The following is a 22,933-nucleotide window of genomic DNA, read 5'->3' on the forward strand; positions in this document are numbered from 1 at the left end:
TTTATTTGGAGGTTATCTTTAATTTAAGGGAAACCTATAATTACATCCCAGAAAGTTTAAAAAACTTTATTTTGCTGACAGAAATCAGATAGAGTAGTCTTATATACATAATTAAAAAAATTATTTTTTTTCCCAGGAAATTGTTTCCCTTAATTAGTTTTACAATGCAATTCTTTAAAGCATTAATTACTATTTAACATTTAATTGGACAAGTTAATTTACATAATGAGGCAATGATTGGTGGGCATATCCTCTTGAATAGTCGTAATTGATTCGCTATAGTTTTTAGCCATAATTATTACTATATTTTACTGTAATTGACTTGGTGTTGGGATATACATCTCATTCATATTAACTCTCATTTGTCAATTTTTCATCACGGATAATGATTATTTAATTGAAGGACAATGTGATGAAATTTCATAAGAATATTTTAATATTCTATAATTTTAGTTGCATTAAATAATTTGCTCTGATATATTTTCTGTGCTAAAATAAATAAAATATTAATTCAAGGACAGTGTTATGAAATTCGATAAGAATATTTTATCATACTTAATTTTCCAATATTGATAGTATCTGTATACAATTAGCTTGAAGATTTAAAAATAGAAAATGATGATTTACATAGGGCTACTGTGTATACTGTAGTAATTAAATGTCTTAATTTCAATAATGTCCTTGTTGTAATCTCTTTTTTTTGCCATGTTTAATGCATCTACTAAACAAACAAATTTGGACATTTTTTTTAATGTGATTTTACTTCATTGTTATGTGGTCTGCTGCTGTCAAGAAATCTGCTAAATAACAATATTTTCCCCTAAGAATTAATTTTTAAATCTGATTATATAATTGTTTACATGTTATATTATTGCAATTAAGCACTAGGATTTTGAGCCAAAACCTGAATACACACTATAAATGTTTTCCCATCACTCACACACATTTTTTTATTTGCTTTTTCTACAACCATTTTGCTTATTAGGAAAACTCATTTTTATTATAATTTTTGTTCCTCTGATGATCTATGAAAAATAAAGTTTTACTAATGCAAGGTATAAAAATATTTATATTAGTTAAGAAACTAATTCAAAAGTATTGTATATTATTGCTCAGTTTTTTTTTTAGATTAATACAGGCAGTACCTTTAAGTTACCGAGTATCTAATGATAATTTGACTTAAGCTGTCATTACTTCTTCCCTTGCAGAATATGTTAATTGAAGCTTAAAAAAATATTCTATTTAATTGAGGTCAGTTGTAGATCTGATAGATTATATAGTCATAGATATTAACTTTCCATTTAATTCTTCTCATTTCCATCATAGTGGAAAGGCTATATAGTGATGTAATTATATGCTGCCCTCTAAAGTTCAAGAATGTAAATGTTAGTATAGTTGCTGCAGCAATCACTAATGTCGAGAGGAGGTGGTCTGGCAGGCTAGGGGCCAGACACAAAATGAAGAAATTGAAAATCAATGTTAATAAGGAAAGAAAATTAATCTACTATAATAGGTGTCTGTAATTACTTGAATTAGGTATTTAACTATATGAAACACTACGGTGGGCCCAGGGCTGCTCTCGGTGCCCCCGGGGCCCAGGGCTGCTCTCGGCGGCCCTGGCAGCAATGAACAGTTTATGTTTAGATTTCTTAAAGGTGGCACACTTTGTTGTAAGAGTAAAAGAATAATGTGCTGTGTTTTTTATTTTAGTTGTCAGAGAATTTTTTTAGTAATTGCCTTAAAGGATCAGTGTGTCTAAATTAAAAGGTTAATTTTCTAGTTGCAATGTCATCTGTATACATTTTGGTAAATAGTCTTAAAAGGAGCAATACATTTCTAGCTTAACATTTATCATCTATAAACTTTGATTTATTATAGTCTTAAAAACGTAGTGTATTTATAATTTAATGGCTGATTGTTTAACGGCTGATTTCTAGTTACAATGCCATTTCTACAGTTTGATATTTTATAGTCTTGAATCAATTCACTTGAATTAAAGGTCAACTATTTCTAGTTTACCATAATCTCTAATGAGTCTGCTACTGTTGTCTTTAAAAAGCAGTACATTTAAAGTTCAACCTTTGATTATGATTGTTAGAAATATTTTAAATTTAACTCCACAGTTTAAACCCAACATGGTAATTAAAAGTGGTCTGAAGTTTCACATTTATTGTTGTTTCTCAAACGTTTATTTAATGTCTTTATAAGGTGAGACTCATTACGTACTTGTTTTGTTCTCAGTAGGTTTCTGTACATGTATACTAATTCTTAATATTTTGTTGTACAAGTTTTAATCAACAAAAGACACAATGTGCTACATAAATGTCTACATATTAGCACTAAAAAAAGTTTGTGAAATATTGTGATTCAAATGTTTTTAAAGACATTGACCCCCAAAAGGCATGTTTTGCAGAATTGCTGAAATGGTGACTACAGATTTGAATAAATAACACAGATGGCACCATTGATTTAACAAATGTTCATATGTTCAAAATCACGAGACATGTTGAAATAAGGACCTTTGAGCAGTTAAACCCCTTTTCACATTAAAACGGAACATACATAGTTGTACTGAATATCCTGGCTGTTAAAATGCACACTTACTTTACATACATTTTAGAGATTAAATTATCCATTCAGGAAATTGTAAAGTGTAATAGGTATGCAGTTTTAAAACGGTTGTTTTCAAAATATTTCTGATTATTTTAATGCAACAGCAAAAGCATAAATGACCTGCATAAGCTATTCCTCAGATAATAAAAAAAAACCTTTTATAACCAAATCTCTAAAAACATGTGAACTAATCAGGATTAATTTTACATTTAGATAATATATGTTGCTATACATTTTCTAGTCTTGGCTTTTATGTACTATATAGTAATCAATAAGTTTATATGTATAATGTTCATAATCTTTAATCAAATAGAATTAAACCTTTATACATAATATTTATTTTTTTGTATTATATTTTATATGGCTGGAGATAAGTCATGTCTTTGAATCGTGATTTGAATAATTTTTGCTTTTTTGTCCTAGAACCTGTTTTTTGTCATTGGTTATTAAGTTTTTATATTATATATTAATGATTTCATAATACTGTATATGTTTTGCAAAATTGCAATCATGTGTAATAATGATGATGCTAATTCAGAATTCTTATGCATTATTGATGATGTTTGTCTAAAGTATCTAGACCACTGTCTGACATGTTAATGCCCAGACTCAACTAAGTAATTTTTAATTTCTTTATTTACTACGATGATCTACTTCTTTGTTGCATGAACTTTTCTGTTATTTTTTTTTCATCTAGTTTTTTTTTTCTGGGAGAAATTACATTAAATGTAGTTTAAGCAATCATATAAGCATTCTGATACTTAAGGTTTCTTGTAAGTATATTCATTGGTACAATTTGACACAGGTATAACTATATAAGTCCACCTCCCTATTGAGTAATTTTCATGCAAATTGCCAACTCGATAATTTACAGATTTAGGAAATGTATTTACCTTTCATAACAGGATATCAAATGAAGTAAATTGCAGTGAAATGTTATGAATTAAAGTATTTTAAACCATGAAAATAAGCAGTACAACGCATTTAGCATATCAACCCTATGCTCAAACAATAATGGCATTAGATTACAAAGACCAGCAAAAACGATGATTTCTCACATCAAATAAATTCAGGCTACTAAATTATAAACCACACAAATGTTCGTCAAATCATCACATAAACATTATAACTAAAGTATTATTGATACATTATATAATCTACCTATTGTGTAAATGAAAAAGAGAATAATAATTAATCATTTATATCAGGGAACTATAATGACCAATTACGTGACACATGCTAGTCTCGTACCAATACACCTTTACATGAGTACGGTGCAGCAGAGGTCATTCCACGTAAAATATTTGCTTTAAATTACAAACAGAAAAATACTAAATGTCAACTACTAACTAAGCCAATATTATAAACAAATAAAACATCTGAACACAGCCAGCTAAATGCAATTTATATTTATGATCAATTATTTTGAGGATCAGGGGCTTTGTGCAGAATTCTAATACTTATTAGACTGTTTTAATGTAAATGACACTTGGACAGTACACATACACAACTCTGCATTGCTTCATCGCCTAGTTAGCACTGTTTAATAGCTCTATGGCACAAACAGCTATGTTTTGTTTGTGTAAACCGCAAAAGTTCCATCTCAGTGTGATTTATTGTATCACATGATCTGTGTTCATTAAACATCCTAAAAAAACTATTCATTTGTTCAAAGAGACATGTCAAGTTTTATGGATGTAACGCCTAAGAGAATATTTTAAGTTACTAGGCGCTGAATAAATGACATTATTTATGTAAACGCAGCTACCTATTTCTACTAAACGTTTTGCCTTAATATAATTAATATACAATCCTTTTGCTTATTACCAGTCTCAATTTCTTTTTACAGCCAACACCACATGAAACCCAACATTAATTCTATTTATTACTTTTTATTTATTCTTATGTTATTCTTGATCCTAAAAAGTATAGATAAATGATTAATCAATGAATTAATCAACAGTTTGATAGATTAATATTATCTTTTGTATATTTAGAAATTTGCTGGAGAAATAAAAGAAAATCCAAATATACGAAGTGCCAGGTTCAGGGAATTGGTATGTCCTTTTTTACATCCGAATATTAAATTTCCTTATTTGGAAGGCAGTCTCCCACTCCCTATGTCTCGAAAATTGACATCCCAACATTTGCATTTACCCATGAATGATAATAAATTTTGAATTTGCTTTAGACTTTATGTAAAATCTTTCTTCTCATTCCTTAGGATTATGAAAAAATTGAGAAATTAAACCCTGTTGCCATCGCTGGAGACATCTTAGCAGCTCATGATGGTGATGAGGATGGCAGCATCACACCGGAGGAATATCAGATGTGGACAGTTAAAAGCAGTCTCCCTGATGACTTCTGTAATCTGCTCTTTGAGGTTAGATATATTTCATCATCACCATTATCAGTATTAGTTGTTTGTTATCAGCATCATTACTCAGTATCACAACTAATGATCTTTGTCAAAATCATTGTCAGTAGCATCATTGTTAATGTCATAATCATTACATTCTTCTACCAACATTATTGTAATCTTCATTTTCATCAGTGTCATTGTTATTAAAATGATCATAGTCAATCATTATTTATCATTTCATTGTCATCATCATCATTATTATCATCATCTTCATCATATCATCATCATTCATTATCATAAAAATATGGACTTATAAACCTAACTGCTCATTTGCAGGTTTGTCATGTTGTCCTGGGGCTCAGGCCTGCATCACGAGAGGAAGAGAAAAAAGTAGTGTTGGGCTGGATAGATAGGGAAAAGAGGCGTGGCCTACAAATGGGTACAACTTGGTACCTCATTGCAATAGACTGGTGGAGATCATGGAATAAATATGTCAATTACAATGTAAGTATAATCAATCAATGAATGAATCAGTATTTACCTTGAACTCCTATTCCATTGATTACAAATTACAGAATGCAAAAGTGTATACAATATTAAATGCAAATTAGAAAAAAAGATCTGTATAACATTAATGAAAACATTTAGCTAGAAGGCTCCTAAGTATCAATGAACTATAAGGCACAAAGTGAAAGTGGAAGATTATTCTAATCTTGCTTCTTCGAAAAAAATTTTTGAAATAATGTAATTCTAACTAGGGATAACCAACAGAGGAAGAAACTGGTTGGTAGAGAAAAATAAATTAGCAGCAACATGATAAACATTTCTTGTAATGTTCAGGGGAATAATTTTTATATAAACTCGGCCTATCCTTATACTTAGGACTCTCGTCAAATTTTTTGCCACAAACAAAACAAATCCTTTGCAGCACACTTTTGGATTTTTTTTCAAGATTATAAATGGGTTTGTTAAGAAGACGACAGGTAACAACTGTATTCTTAAATAGGTAGAACAATAGTGTTACAGATTATATGGGTTGATAAGCAGTAACCCTGGAAATAAAATCAAGAAATGTCCATCCCCAAGCCCTAGCAGGTTGGGGTGGGAAGTGCTCTATTTTGTATAGTACATATTAACAAAGATCTTATAAACACAAGATAGCACTCTCCGTGATTCTACACAAAACAAATGAAAGTCGATGTTCAGTAAAAAGAAGCATAAAGAGTAATTGTAATTAAGATCATAGGTGTCAAAGTTCAAAGGTAATTGTAATTGTGGGAGGGCACCCTACACAGCGTTGTTACAGAATTTACACGCAAAAATTACAGAGAATGCTAGCTTGTAGTTATAAGATCTTTGATATTAGCAACTGAAGGCAGCATACTTTGGTGTAGCAGCTTTTAATATTACTCCTTTCAAATTCATAATCAGCTCACGTACATTGATGCAAACATATCGTTCACTTAATCACATGACCTGTGCAAAAAAAATGAGCTTGTGTTAGTCCAGTTAAAAAATAAATGTAGTATCTCATATATAACATTTTTTTTAAAAAGGGACTTTCTTTTTCGACTTTTTCAAATCAAGTGGCTATTGTAGTAAAATCAATATGATTTATGTAGGCCCGAGTACAGGAAAATGAAAGTTACCACCATTAGTAAATATGTTGTTCTACCTAGTATAGACTGATTGTAATGTAGAACAAATATTTTGAAAATTGAAAATAAGAAAAGCAATATTTAAACAAAATATAACAATTAAATAAATTTAGGTAATACAGTAGCAAAAATTGAAGCAATGTGTTTGGGAATGCAAAACTAATTTATTATTTGATTTGGCCTTTCAATAAATGATGTACAAAACCAATAATTTTACAGCATCGCTATTAAAATTTCTGCACAATCTACTGTGTTATGGGACAGTTTTTTGTTATGTAATCATCACTATTCTATGCCTACTAGACTGTGAATCCTATTCAATTTGTAAAGTATAATTACTATAATAATTTGCTAATTTGTGGATTTTGCACACTGCACCAACCAGAGAGAAGATACAAGGCTCATTTTGTATAACCCTTTTCCTTAGAATTCTGTTTTAAATGAACAGCAGTTTTGTGAAAAAGTTGTTATTAGGGGATTTTTAAATTGTTGAAACAACTAGATATAATATGGTTTAATATTCTGATTCCAATTTCAAATTAAATAATTGTATACAGTTATTTGATGGTATTATTTATTCATTTTTTTTCAATAGCAAACTAACAAACATAAAAAAAAGATTATAATATGTTTACTGAATATACTGATAATGTACATTTAAATATGCATAGTTATTTTATAGTTTAAATTTCAAACAAGGAAATTTAAAATTGTTTATATACTAGCTTGTGTACTACACACTTCAAAGCTGTACCATGAACCCTTGAAATTGATTTTAGGCAGACAATAGGAATAGAGTTGTCATATAAGATAAGTAGTGATTGTTCCAACTGCTAATGTTCATGTCGCGTGGTCTTACCCCGTATACAACCAATTAACCAGTTCTTATCTCTGGCATTTTCTGAGCACTTCCAATTACATTTATCCATAGCCTAAAAGTGTGAACCACGCTACCAGTTCCCCGCTGAAGAGTAACACCCTACCTCGAAACCTACACAGCAACACTCAAGCATGGTCTAATAGGCCCGGAGGAAGTCCTAATTTCCCACGCAGGTCAACAGCTTCAAAGTCAGATAACATTCGACCTGGAAGCAGCCTCTCTGGATTATCACCGACAGGTTCTCCGCGTAGTTCTGCATATCATTATTCCCCAAGGAAAGGTGCTTATGAGTATTCAGGTATTCCACTTGTTCCAATTAGACCCGGCCCAATTAATAATGCCCCACTCATCGTACAGGATCCTAAAAAGGTGAGTTACCCCAGCATTTTAATACTGTGTAATTAATTTTTTTCATTTATGTAGATAATATTTTAGATCTTGTATAATTTTTATTCAATATTTTCAAAATTGCCTTATTTATATATTTGTCTGATAATTTATTTTGAAATTTCGAGTTCCTCCATGACAATGTTTTAAATTATTGCTCTTATTGGCTATTATTACTCAGCCTGAGTGGATGTTACTGTGTGTTTGAATTGGATTAGGACAATAACATCCAATCAGTATTAGGAATTCATTTAATTTAAGATTAGTATAAAAGCCACTGCCTTAATATTAATACTGTTGGTGTTAAAATCTAGAAAAGTCGCTTGACTGTGTGCTTGTTTTTGTAAAGCAATTTTTTTTATACATATGTATATTTTAATGGGTGTTTCAATAAATATATATATTTAATAAAAAAATATTCTACATACTGAAAACTTAAAAATGTATTCTACAAAGATGCAGTACATGTTGTCTGTTTTGTTAGAAAACAACAATGATCCGATCTGAGTTCAAAGTTCATTCTTTAATTTGTGGCGCCGTGAGCAGGATATATGAATTCCTAATATTATTATTATCAGCTTGAAAACAATTAAGTTTTCCTGGTTTACATATTTTTTGCTTCAAAATATCTTTTTTAATTAGCTAATTACCAGCCAATTTCATACAGTATGCATGAAGGATATTGAATAGCGTTATTTTGCTTGTTTCAATTTCCACAGGCTAAACTGCTGCTAGCCACTAGCAATTCCCATTGCTGCTCCCCTTGTGTTTCAGCTGGAGGGCTAAAATGCAAGTTTCAATAGGACACCATCTTCCAGATGAGACATTTAAGCCATTGGTCCTGTGGTCAATATGGCCCATGTGCATGTTAAAGAACGCAGGTCATTCCTGGTGTACTGCTAATCACCACCAGAAGTACAGCCTTCTTCGGACTTCCATGGGTTATCTTTGGAGTTGACACTGATTAAATTTGATCCAATCTAATTTTCAATTGACAGCTATAGAACTGACTTAACTATACTTGTTTCATTTTTTAAATCCAAAATAGGTCCCAGTTCTAACTAATGAAGGTGGAAGGTTAAAAAGAAGTTTGAACCCAATCATAGGCCGAGAATTTGAGATCATTCCTGATCCGGTATGGAAAGCACTGTATCAATGGTATGCAGGAGGACCAATTCTACCTAGAAATGTGAGTACAACATTGTTAGAAGTACAATAAAATAAATTTACTTCTTTTTTATGTTTTGTTTTACTTAGTATGTATTTTTCTTTTTATACTCTAGACAATTGTATTAACTTTGACTTTTTCAAAAAGAAATTAAAGGCAGCACTCAAAGAGTGTATACTGTATTTCTGCAAGTGCTATTTAAAAAAATTTTCTTTGACATTGACCTTTGGCTATTCATCCTAAATTCGATCCAACCAATATATGTGCTCCACTATATGTTACGATAATGTATTCACTAGCTTTTGCCTAATCCTGCAAACAGACAAATAGCAGTGATAACCTCTGTGGTGGAGGTGAAAATAAGAAATATATGAACAAATAAACAGGCAACACACCGTTGTGTTTCCTTTTTGTAATTAAGTAATTACATTTTACGATAATAATAAAATGTTGTGGAAACTTTTTCTTTGCAATTGTCTAGATTAGTGAATTTTATTTTTCAAGCCAGAAATGCGAGTACAAGGGTGGCCATTGTGAAATAAAGTAATCATAGACCAATATGTACCACTCCACTAAATGTTACGATGAATCATTCAGTAGTTTATTGCATAATCCTGCTAACAGACAATGAGACAAATGGCAGTGGAAATAAAAATTAGAAATATGTGAATAAATAAACAGGCAACACACCGTTGTGTTTCCTTCCTGGAATTAAGTAATTTGATTTTACGAGAATAAAAAAAAAATGTTCTAATGAGAAATATTTCTCTGCAATCTATGTGTTGTATTATTTTATTTTCTTTCTTTGCAGGTAATAACCCCAACAAAAGGTGATAGGTTACCTCATCTTGAATTGTACCCACTGAATGTGAAATTACTGCGTCACCTAACAAACACTCCTAAGCAGGGTAATGTTGGCATTGGTATGCATGCAATAGTATATTGTATATTATATATTTCTATTGCTTACTTGATGAAGCATTTAAAAACTTGACTGTTAAATAGCAGGTGGCTTGGCACTTAACATGATGCAATAATTAATATTTATGTTTATAGCTGATTGTAAGGTACTGTACAGTTACAACATGAGTCTGCCAATTCAATTTGATAATACAGTACAAATTATGTTAAGTAATTATATATGTGGCAAAGACAAGCTAAACCAGTCACTCCTCGCAAATTGTTTTTGAGATAATGGCCAAAACATGTTGGAATGTTTTGTTTTGAAATCTATTTTATTTCACTAAACTAAACTTTGTATATCTACATCATTTTGTTATTTTCCCCATATTCAACATTAAAACAGAATTTTTTAACGATTTGGTGATGGTCTCTGCCTGAGAAATGTCAGAAATCGTAAACTTTGAAGGCTGATTTTTCAATACTCTTCATAATGGAATGTCGGATTTAAATGATTTTTTTACCATTTATAACCAAGGGCTTAGTCATTAGTCAGCGAGCAATCTGGCTGTCTTTTGGACGGCCAACAATTATTTATGATGACCACTTTTACCGTGACAGCTTGGATTTCTTAGCCTACTCAGGTCAGCCTAGCCTAGTTGGGCCTGGTCTAACTTTAGCAAATACCACCCACCCACACCACTCGGGGCTTCGCCCCTCAGCTGCAAGTGATCGCCTTCCATTTTGGATGCCTATTACTTTTTTTTTTGCCTAAGCCCCTGTTTATAACTTTAATTTTACTGCTTAACCATGTATTGTTATCTAAAAATTGATTTTTGCAAGGAGTATCTGGTTTGGCTTGTCTTTGCCACATATGAATAAATGTACTTTTGAACTTGAACTAGATATAAGTGAAATATACAGAAAACAGAAACTTCCAAAGCAATTTGTCAGGAAAAGGAATCTTAGATATAAAATACATATAAAATCATAAATGTGTCAATTATTAACTTAATTTATTGCCTCATTACATAGAGAATCAACTATAATACAGACTCCCTCTATCATCTTGTTTATTTTTTTTTATATATAGGTGGGTTATCAATTGGTAGCGGTGGTATATCTTGGAATAACTCAAGCTCAACGAGTAATGCGACGACCACGCCCAAACGTTACCTTGCGTACACCGCATCATTTAGTAAAATGCATACGATACAACAGGTTCATGAATTTTTATGTGCTCGGCTTAGGGTCAGGGCCGAGGAAATGCGGCTATGGAGTCTGAAAGATGAGGTGAAAATAAGAGATTTACTGTATTTATTCGAATAAATGCCCCTTGGCATTTATTGTTGAGAAGTTTGTCTGAGGGGGCGTTTGTCTGAGGGGGCGTTTATTCAAGGGAAGCGTTTATTTTTTTTTGGTGCAAATTGGATATATATATATACTCAAACAAACGCCGCTAAATTTCACAGTAAATATGAAGTTAAACACATAATTACCATCAAAATGTGATGACATATTGATCCTAACCAGGTTAGAAAAAAATGTAATGCTACTGGAGTAGAGTATTAATAGAATTGAAATGTAGTTGAGAATGATGTTGCTTCCATTAGTTATATTTACAGTCACTTAGGGGAGTTTATTTTTTATGTTAAATGTTACACAGTACAGTTACCAGTTTTGGCATCCTTAGAGATACAATATCTTAATAGCCAGATTAAATTATTTAACTACCTGTAGAAACTAGGGATTAATTGGTTTTGACTCTTAAAGCATTTTTAAAAGAACTTAAATTATATTTCCAATAAATTTTACAATTTCTATATATATATTTATTGTTAAGGCAAATTTTACAGATTTTAAGTATTATTTCAAGTGTTCATTTATTATTTAAGTGTAATCGGAAAAGTGCATGATAGTGATTTGGTTCACTTTTAGGAATCCTGTCTCGGCCTGTTTCAGATATTTTATACTTTTACTATGTTGTATTGTAACTGGTTGTTGTTTTTTATGTGTTTTACTGAGACGAAATAAATTAAATGAAAGTATGTTATGTTATTACTATATAAAGAATGAATACCAAATTTATGTTATGACCAATAGAGGATAACCATTGGTTGTAGCTAAAACCTTGTTTTCAAATAATTCCTGGTACATTAATCCTATTGCACTATAATCTCCCTTAAATCTTTGTTTTTACAGAATAATCCAGTTTTATTAGAAGATGAACCCGTTGTACTAGAACAGCTTAAAATTGTGGACGACCAACCGATGCTCATAGAAAGTAAGTCAATTTCTGTGTTTCTTTGCGATTGGTCGAAACACTCCTTTTACATTTTTACTTTGTGTAAAATTTAACATAGAATATATATTTTTAATTTTATATTATTAAAATTTTCTACTTTCATATCATGTATCTAAGTTTTATTTTGTAATTTGAACCCAGAGAGTACACTAGTTTTAAATTTGAGCAATCTACTCAAGTTTAAATATGAGTATGACATTTTGCTTTTTTTTATCTGCTAATTTTTCTAAACTTGATTATATGTCATGTATTTGCTGTTCTGTATGATAAATAAATGATATATATCACTTCAGTCATTTCTAATAGCTAACAAATTCATATTTTGACAATTATTAAATTCATAAATATTCTAAATTATAAAATTTGGCATAAAATATTTAATATAATATATTTTGGTTATATTACATTCTAAGCATTTGTGCAATTAAATTTTAGCTAGCACTTTGTATCTGCAAAGAAAGCACTATATGACAGATGAATAAAATATATGTATTTTCTTGTAAATTAGGACTTAAGTATCAATTCAAAGATTATTCTCCCATTTTAAATTTTAAATATCATGTATTACTTAAATTGTAGTTAATATACACTTAGTGTAATTTTGTTATTCTATATTTGTTTTTTTCTAAGTTCGCAATAAAGACCTCAGTTGGCCAGAAGAAATGTCATTACTAGCAAAAAATAAACAAGATAAACACAAACAAGGTAGGAAATACAGTAAGAATAACGGAATATATGAGAAGCAATGTAGAATCAGAACATATATATGAAATTTATGTGGGTGAGAAAATTACTATGGTGAGGTTAAAATTGATTTAAGGTACGTGAAAATTGATTTTAGGAGTTGTCTGTCATGGCAAAAGTGTGTTGCCTCATGTTAAATGAACCAAGAGTGGTTGGGTAGGCCTATTCATTTCTTTGCATTGTGTTAAACTTCTATGAATATAGTAAATGATAATTTATTTTTTGAAAAGCAGAAAGGGTATGAGAAATTCCTCAGGATGTGTTTATACAAGTGAATTCCTGTTCGTATCTGTAATGCATTGTATGGTAATGCATGATTATATTAAGGTTGGGGTCATTCTCCATCATATTTACCAAATGTATATAATCATAATAATATAACTGTCAGATGATGTAATGGCGGAAGTAACAAATGTAGAGCATTCCCATCTAAAATTATCACATATTATTATAATTTGATACATAAAAACAGTTGTTAGTATCCCTTGATACTTCAAAATTGATATAATAACACTCATTGGCTGGAATGTGTCACATGTTTATTTTTGTACTTACCTTACCACAGTGTATACAGAGTTTGACAACACATGTTTCCCTTAAATCTAACTAATATCAACAGCCATTGGCTGGATTCTGTCACATGTTATCACAAGTTATTTGTCTTATTGCACTCGCACAGAAATCTTGTTTTTTTTTTAAATATTTTGTCTGAAGCAGTAAGAGGCTATACAAAACTGAAACTTATTTTAACTATCTCTGGCCACTTGAAATCAATTAACGAGCACAAATTGAAACATTTTCTGTTCCGTTGGCATTATACCTAAGCATGTTACAATGGACAATCAATAACATTAAAACTCACATCATTCTACCAGTTACCATTATATTCTTTTGTGTAGAGAGTATTACAAATTGAAGGGGGTTCAAATTTAGATGAAGGTAAACAGCAATTTTAATTATTTAAATCATTTTAAAAATGGACAAAAAATTGACACATAAAATATCTGGAAATCACAAAATTTATTGATTATTAATTAAATTTTTAAAATGTTATCTAATATTAATTATTAACATTTACAATAACAAATTTTAGAAATCCTTATAACTAGTAGTAATTTAAAATATCTATATCGATTATTATCATTTTTTTTTTGCTTATTAAAGTGCACACAGAGTGTGGTGTGACTGGTCTTAGTAACCTTGGCAATACATGTTTCCTCAACTCGGCCTTGCAGTGTATTAGTAATACTCAACCATTGACTATGTACTTCAAATCAGAATGCTACCTGTATGAACTTAACTCGTAAGTATTATCATTTATTGGGCAGCATTCAGAGCTTTTTTTAAAATTAACTATTTCACTTAATAATTTAATATATATGTATGTAGGTAATTTGAAATAAGTATTTAATAATTCTTTATTGGTCCCCATTGTAATTGGAAATCTGAAATCTGGGCAGGGTACCCACGGCAGCCCCAGTGCAGCACCACCCATCTTAACTACAAACATGTAACAGACATATGGATACAGACATTTTCCTTAACATGCATAACTCTCGATATGAGTATTATTCGTGGAGCCAAGTGATCAGACAATTAAAACCTGATGCTGGCCAGTTTTGAACTGGGATCTTCAGCAAAAGAAGCAGGGACAGTACCTCTCATCCAACTGCTCAACTCTTGTATTTCTAAATTTCCCTAAATTTGTTTTTCAGAACCAACCCATTGGGTATGAAAGGCCACATTGCAAGACGTTATGGAGAATTAGTAAATGACCTTTGGGCCGGTAATGCAAAGAGTATAGCACCTCTCAAATTAAGGGTAAAGTTTTCATTTCATTCTTTTCGATTAAATTTTTTTTTTCGGTTCTTTTTTATAATAATTAATCAGATTATACCATATTGTTATTATTATTTATTTACTATTACTTATTTCCTGGTGGTGGTGATGCTAGTGGTGGTGAAAGTGGTTGTGTGGGTGGTGGTGGTGGTACAATCATTGTCAAGCCTGGTTTCCTGAAAATCACTACACTGTTGTTGCAGTGTTGATTCAGTGCAATTGTTGTACTGTGTAATCTCTTGCATAATCTAGAAGCTCCCTGATTCGACCGACCAATTTGCATCACCGAAAGCTGTCAATTGCATGGAATCCAAGCTTAACCTAAGTATGATTGATTAAGAATATACTGTTTCTGCACCATGAATTATTCATAGAAATAATGAATTTTCATAGAAAATGAATTTTCATTACACAAATCATTTAATTTATTTTAGTCTCCTACAAGAAGACCTAAATAAATTTAATGATTGGTGTAATGAAAATTCACTCCATCTTAACCCTAGTAAGTGCCAGGCACTTCAATTTTGCTTTTGCAAAAATTCCCCTAGCCAGTTGCTTTTTCTTGGCAATTCTCAATAAAATTTTGTTGATGAAGCTAAGATACTGGGTGTCACTGTTCAAAATAACTTTAAATGGAATTCATTCATTACCGCTTTAACTAAAAAACTAATCAGAAGTTATATTTTTTGAAATGCCTTAAGAATAATGGATTTGATAGCAACGAATTAGCTATTATATGCCGTACTTATGTTAAACCCATTCTTGAGTATGCTGATGTTTTTTGGCATTCAGGTCTTACATGTAACCTTAATAACTCTATTGAAAACATTCAAAAGAAAGCTTGTCAAATAATTTTGGGACGCGACTATTGGTCATATAGTGAGGCAAATCTGTCTGCTCTTGCTGAGAGGAGGGTATCTCATTGTCTCAATTTTGCTAATGGTCATTCCAATACTAAACATTCTGCAGATCTATTACCACCTAACAGATTTAAATTAAGTGGCCAAAACCTACGAAACCGTAAGAACATTTGACGCCTTTGGCCTCTCATACAAATCAGTTTTCTGACAGTCCCATCCCTTACTTTATTGACCTTATGAATAATAATTTGTAAAATGAATAAGATTCCCTCCTCTCAGATTAATCTAGATTAAATTGAATCGATCCTTTGTTATGTATTTTTTGATATTTATAAATGATAATAGTAATCTTCCATTTAAATGTAATGTTTTTTCATGTTAAAGTTCATTTTTAACGCCAAAACTTATAATAACAATAATTTTATTATGATGACAATAGTTATCTTCAATTTTAATGTAATTTTTTTATACGTTGTATTCCCTCGTGTAATTGTAACTTGCAATTTGGCCATTGGCCACGAATTGTTACAAATGAGGAACTTGTACTTGAATTTGAATAAAATAAAGTTTACAGAAAGAGAGATAGCTGTGTTTATGGCAAAGAGCAAAAGGACTAATTCTATGTTTATTTTTTATTTTTTAACAGTGGACAATAGCAAAATATGCACCAAGGTTCAATGGTTTCCAACAGCAGGACTCGCAGGAGTTACTGGCTTTCCTTCTTGACGGCCTACATGAAGACCTAAACCGAGTACATGATAAGCCGTATGTTGAACTGAAAGACAGTGACAGCAGACCAGACGAAGAAGTTGCCAAAGAGGTAAGATCATGGTTCTTTTATACGGCCGACGTGATTCTATGAAGAACACGACGGCGCACATGGAACAGTTTTTTTTTTAAATGATGATTCGTACTCCCACCGACAGTCAGCAGACTGGCGTCGCATCATCTAACGCTCAGAGGGAACAGAGTTGGCTTCGTCGTGCGTTCAGTGTACGACGAGGTGAATCCTCAACTCAAGTCTCATAAGAGTCTATCCTTTACTGTATGTGGAGAGTCACTCATCCATGATAATGAAAAAAATAAATATTTTTTAATGGTCTGCTTATATTGTTCTTTCAGGCCTGGGAAAATCATCTACGTCGCAATAGATCCATAGTTGTAGACTTATTCCACGGTCAATTGAAATCGCAAGTGCGTTGTAAAACTTGCGGGCATGTTAGTGTTCGATTTGACCCCTTCACCTTCCTTTCACTTCCTCTTCCTATGGATAGCTCAATGCATGTTGAAATTATAGGTAAGTTAAAAATAATTTATGGATACTGATTATAATAATAATAGTCATTTATATTGTGCCTTCGTGTACGATTGAATAGAGTTGGTCATCGAACCAGCCAGAAATGCATACGTTTGCTGTATTTTGTATATAATTTTGTATACAGTTATATGCCTTTATTTCCAGAGCAAAGCAAAACAGTTGTTAGTCACAGTATGTGTGTGCTGAACCCTACAGTTCGTTACATACCATTGACTATATGGTTAATTCTTGTATTTCAGCTGGAGGGATGAAATGCAAGTTAGAATAATTCACTGTCTTTTTGTAAAATACATTTATGCCATTGGTCCTGTGTGCAATATGGCTTGGGTGCACATTAAATAATACCTTACGCTCCTCAGAAAAGATTAGAAGATTGTCTTCCTGTGTACTGTCAAATTCACCACCAATAGGATCTCACTGGAAATTTGTCTTTGATTTTCACTGCTTAAAACCAACCAGTCAATATATTAAGTAGCTCCAAACTAAATAAACACAATGATAAATTCCTTGTATTGCAGTGGTCAAGTTAGACGGATCCGTACCAATGAAATATGGTCTGCGTTTGAACATGGATGACAAATATCGAGTGTTCAAGGGAAAACTTGGTGAACTTTGCAATATTCCTGTTGATCAACTGCTCTTGGTGGAAATAGGGGGCGCTATGATCAGAGTAAGGCCACGTTTCTATTTTCGAAGTAGAGTAGCTATTTTTAAAAACATATAAATTTTACATCACGTACATTTACTCTGTATAATTAAAGTCAATGAATGAGACTTAAGAAGTGAAATTGGTAATTTTAACCCAGGGTCATCAGATAGAAGGGCAAGCAACTTCAATCCATCTTGCATTTTAAAATGTTGAAATATTTACATATCTTTCCTGCAGGGTTTTCCGTTAGAATCTCAGAAGATTCGTACATTACTAGGAGGAATCTTGTATGCATATGAAGTCCCTGCTCCTCCCCCTGATGCCATCAGCTGTAAAGTCAGCCCAGATGTCACAACCCCCACTCAAATAGGTAAGAATCACGTTACAAACTAAAAGCCCACTATTTCTGTTTGGTGTCTATCCGTATGAACAGACTCATATGACCACAATCATGGGTTTCAATCGTCTGCTTATTTTTCTTTAATCCCAAAGGTTTACCCACAAGCCCTAATACATCTTTACCACCAATCAATACCACCAACTCAGAGCATCTGGTGGTGTCTGCAACGCAGTCTCCATCTCAGAGCCCAACGCCAACTCCGAAAAACATACAAGTTTCATCACAGGCTAAGCCAAATGGTAGCATTCACCAGAACAAACCGAATGGAAAGATACCAGCAGTAAACAGCTCAAGTACACCTGTGAAACAGCACAGTAGAAACCCTAGCAATGCCAGCAGTGTAGGGCAGTCTCCAACTCAAACGCAACCTGTAGAATGGATAATTGTAGCAATGCATCGTAAAATGGTAGGAAATTTATACTTTGAATTTGGAATACAGTACAACAAATAGAAATAATTAATTTTAATAACTCTTCAATAACCAATCAATCATTCAATCATCATTTGATTGGTCAAACATCAATTATAATGCTATCAATTACAGAAGAACCAAAATATGTTAAACAAATCCATGTTTTCATCTTTTAATTAGATACGTATGGATGTATACTTCCTTGGATGGCAGAAGAGTCGACCGGGATTGTTTGGCACGCCTCTCATTTTGTCCAATCATAATGGTGTAACGAATTGTGACCTTTACGATCAGGTGTGGACACAGGTGAAGAGGTTGGTGAGCTCCCCACCTCCCTCAGAAGTAAACTCCGGTAACAAGAACCATGCTGAGGATGGGTGAGTTCAAGATTATTGACCAATCACAGCTTAGATATTGTTAAAGCTTGTCTGCTACCTTCGTATTTACAGGGCTCCCAAATTGGTAGAAGACACTTCTGGGAAAATTGTTTAAATGAGTTTTCTTAAGACGTTTATATCTTGTGCTGATAGTAGAGTATTATTTACCCTGCTGTTTCATGAATTTGTGGGGAGGTTTTTGCTTTCCCTCAAGAATGCGGGAAAACATTCCAATTTCTGGGAGACCTGGGACCTCTGTAATTATTCTGCAATTGGCTAGCTGAACCAGCTGAACCACTAGCTGACTGTAGGTCTACTTATTCTGTTACTAATTTTGATAACCATTCAAAAGCAGAAATATAACTACATTTCATCCTCAAGTTTGAGACCTGAACATTTGCGGTAGTCTCAGAGTTTGGTCTCCACATAGAGGGTTAGTTTATTGTTAATAGAGTGAAGATTGTTATTTGGTTCCTTGAAAAAGTGGTCTCGAATTAGATGGGTTTTGAATTAGAGGTTTTATTTTATAATGTTTTCTTTTTTTATGATAAACTATCGATTTTCCAAAATTTATTTTGATTATTAATGTTTATAATGTATCTCTAGTAGTAAAATTTTATTGATTATACACATTTATTTGTCTAAGTTCCTTTGATAATACAGTAGTTAATATGTTATATGTTGTTGTGTCCTGTTGCATTTTTTCATGGGGTTTTTTTCTCGTCAGAGACAGCTCCAGACAGTTTTACCCATTCACCTTGAAAGCTGTACAGAAAGATGGTCTCACATGTGCTTGGTGTCCATGGTACAGGTAAAAAGACAATCTCGCATCGTCTGTCAGTTCTCTTGCAAGTCCTCTACTGTGCTATCAGCTGCTTCTCATCACTCTCTGTATCATTCTTCTCGATGTCATCTTCAGAAACTAACAATACTTGTTAAAGTATGCGTAGGCTTATGTGAGGGTGCACTCTGCTTAGTATGTAAAGTCACATGTGAAATGAATACAACCTAAATACGCCCAAATAAAGCGCATCTCTTGAATAAGCGCCACTCTTGAAGTATGCGCTACCTGTAAACCAAATGTTTGTTTACGCTACTTCTACTTTTATGCTGCTACTTGTCAAAAGCCTGTTCAGCACCTAAACAGTCACTTTATTGCAGAATGTCTTGCGTGGTGTATGCAAACTAATTATAAAAGTATGTCCATTCCTACTTAATGTATGCAAACTGCCTGTTTAAGTATGCATAGCTTTAGGTGATTTGCATGCATTACCTGTTGGAGTATGATTAATGTAATGTGATCTGTACATGCAGATGACATATACGTAGGTTTGTGTGCTGTATGCTCACTTTATCTGGAAGCACGCTGAGTCTTACAATTATTTAAAGTATGTGCTGGCTTAAGCGAGACTCTTTCTATACCTTGTTTTGCGAACTTGTTTTTTTAAAGATCACCAGAGGAGGGCGGAAAAAAATATAAATAAAATGTTATTCGTGAATGTAAACAGTTAAATAATGGGATGGGTAAATGCTTTAAATTTATGTAATTAGGAAGGAAAATACATACCTTGTTTTTGGAGATTTCAAGGCATCTGCGGGCATAATAAAAACAAAAAAAAATTTTTTCTGAAATTTCCATTTTTTTCGTGGCTGTGAGTGCGCTAATTGGCCAAAAATACAATTTAATTTTTATTCGAACTCACCATTATATGCGGGCAGCAGGTTCGCTAAACAAGGAATAAAAAAAGTCTCACTGTACGCTCACTACTTGGAAGATGTTTAGTCTTTGTGTGATCTGCGCACACAGATATTATTTGTGTGATGTGTGTTCAATTTTTATAGAATAAGTGTAAATGTGATATAATACGCACACAGTTGAAGTGTAGTCTTAATTCAGTGTGAGTATAGTAATTGTAGATGCTTTTTGTGACATGCACAATTACGCTCAGATGTAAGTAATCCTTATAAAATCATATATTTCACACTAACAGTAAGTGTATAAAAATATTCTGGGAGTACTAGTAAGTATTAGTGGTCTCAGATTTGCTGCTGGTTGTGGGTAAATGTGGTTTCTAATTTCAGGTTTTGTAAAGTTTTATTGTTTCAATGAAATGTGTTTAGCAATACGTTTGACACTATAGTAAAAGTTAATTTACAAATTCCTTTAGTAGGAAAACTAAATAGAAATAATTCATAATTCAGTTTCGTAACTAATGTATCCTTTGAGGTATAAACAAAGCCAGGCATAGACAGTCAGATTTTTGTCTGTCAGATTCCACAGACATAACTTGTTTGGTCAGATATTTTTGAAACAAGCATTATACTATAAAGTCCTCTCCAGACTAAATATGGTCATTATAACTTCACATCATGACCATATATAGGCACATCATTACTATTACTGGACACAAAATCTGTCAAAATTTGATGCCATGCTCAAGTAAGCCTAGATGTTACATTATCAAATTTTGTTTGACAAAATTATGTGGCATGCCTATGGTCATGATGACATCACTTTGTAACCATATATCATGACTATATCTTGTCATACAAGTTTTTTGTCTAAGGAAAATTGTATAGTGTGGACTAAGAGTAAGATGTGTAGCATTGATACACTTCAGCAGCACAACTAATTTTGGACACACACTTTTTTATACAGTCTTATCTATTTGCTATGTGGCTATTGATTACTGCAAATGCATATTGTCTTGATAACCTGTCATTCAAATTTAACTTCTTCACATGCACAGTTTGTCATCATGCACGTATAAAATTGATTTCATGCACTGACAGTCTTCACCTGGAAGATATTTGATATGCGTTTTTTTTTGTTGTTGATCATGTTTGTAGTTTTATACGTTAGGGTTTTATACGTGCAGTAATTTTGCAACACAATACTGTATCATATTTTCAATTATCTGCATGCAGTCGTCGTGTGTCCCAAGTCTCTCCACATACTCATATGTCCAATTATGCTCTACACATCAGCATGTGTCTAGTTATCCTCTACACACAGGTTGTGACTAATTCCCTGCACACAGTTATGTGTCCATTATACTCACGACACAGTTTGTGTCCAATTCCCTACACACCAGCATGTGAAGAAGCACACACATTTCCCATGGCATATACTGTGTCTGCTTCCATCCATGTTGATGATTTTCCAAACTTGTTTTCAAAGGTTCTGTAGAGGATGTGAAATAGTGTGTGACTCTTTGAAGTTTAATCATGGTACTACATACATTGCTGTGGACTGGGAACCCACAGCGTTGCACCTTAGGTACCAATCATCTCAGGAAAGGGTAAGGGTTATAATTAGTTTTTCGTATTTCATTTATTATTTATTAGAAATACAATTGAAAAATGAATTATTATTAAATATAGAGTATTTAAGAAGATGTTGAAAACTCTATTGTTTCCTTCTGATTAGGAATTAACTATTACTAGATGCCAACATCATTCGAGCACCTGTGTATACTGTTCTGGCGGGCCTTGCGCCTTAAATTGCTGGGGAATGGTGCGGTGGTGTTTGGTTTCATCTGCGTTGTTTTATTTTTTTTTCTCTCTTTTTCTGGTTTTCTATGTAAATGATGTAATATATGTAATAACATAAGTCAGCTGATCTTGGGCTGAAGAATCCATTTGAATTAATAAAAAATGAAGCCGGCCACTGTCATGTTATGTATATATTTTAAAAAGTTTTCCAAATCTCTGTGGTCAGTGTTACTAAATAAGTTGAAATCCTTAACCTGGTACACAACCTTTCAATTCAGTATTATTTGCTCCAAGAGCTACCAGTGGGCTATTATTCACTATACACAGGAAACAATTACATTTACATTCATCCATATACAGTTGCAATAGCCAAAAAAATCAAGATAATATAAACTAACTAAACAAGTATAGATCAATGTGTTACAAGGAGAGCAGTACAGACATTTGAACCTGATTCAATCCAACGCTGCTCACTTTGTGTTCCAGCTTGAAGACTGGAGTCCTAGAGACAATATTGATTTCATGTGATTTTGTAATTATCTTTCTAAATTCAAATTTAGGTTGTC

The 22,933-nt window shown here is 32.4% G+C and overlaps 1 protein-coding gene across 1 annotated transcript in view; it reads left to right on the forward strand.

The window, feature by feature from the left end:
* Nucleotides 1-22,180, forward strand: part of LOC117109024 (ubiquitin carboxyl-terminal hydrolase 32-like) — a gene marked incomplete at its 3' end in the record, with an annotated part of 57,640 nt that extends 35,460 nt beyond the window's left edge. The window contains exons 9-27 of the mRNA XM_033251251.1: nt 4,611-4,670; nt 4,838-4,996; nt 5,312-5,479; nt 7,565-7,882; nt 8,949-9,089; nt 9,880-9,991; nt 11,062-11,261; nt 12,171-12,252; nt 12,904-12,978; nt 14,182-14,320; nt 14,733-14,838; nt 16,363-16,536; nt 16,839-17,013; nt 17,553-17,704; nt 17,921-18,053; nt 18,176-18,489; nt 18,676-18,872; nt 19,600-19,683; nt 22,054-22,180. Coding sequence (XP_033107142.1) covers nt 4,611-4,670; nt 4,838-4,996; nt 5,312-5,479; nt 7,565-7,882; nt 8,949-9,089; nt 9,880-9,991; nt 11,062-11,261; nt 12,171-12,252; nt 12,904-12,978; nt 14,182-14,320; nt 14,733-14,838; nt 16,363-16,536; nt 16,839-17,013; nt 17,553-17,704; nt 17,921-18,053; nt 18,176-18,489; nt 18,676-18,872; nt 19,600-19,683; nt 22,054-22,180 — 2,916 coding nt within the window. The remainder of the gene's footprint in view (nt 1-4,610; nt 4,671-4,837; nt 4,997-5,311; nt 5,480-7,564; nt 7,883-8,948; nt 9,090-9,879; nt 9,992-11,061; nt 11,262-12,170; nt 12,253-12,903; nt 12,979-14,181; nt 14,321-14,732; nt 14,839-16,362; nt 16,537-16,838; nt 17,014-17,552; nt 17,705-17,920; nt 18,054-18,175; nt 18,490-18,675; nt 18,873-19,599; nt 19,684-22,053) is intronic.
* Between the last annotated feature and the right edge of the window lie 753 nt (nt 22,181-22,933).

The sequence above is a fragment of the Anneissia japonica genome, unplaced genomic scaffold (assembly GCF_011630105.1).
Source record: "Anneissia japonica isolate Jap-2015-1 unplaced genomic scaffold, ASM1163010v1 scaffold287959_len62012_cov214, whole genome shotgun sequence".
Taxonomy (NCBI): domain Eukaryota; kingdom Metazoa; phylum Echinodermata; class Crinoidea; order Comatulida; family Comatulidae; genus Anneissia; species Anneissia japonica.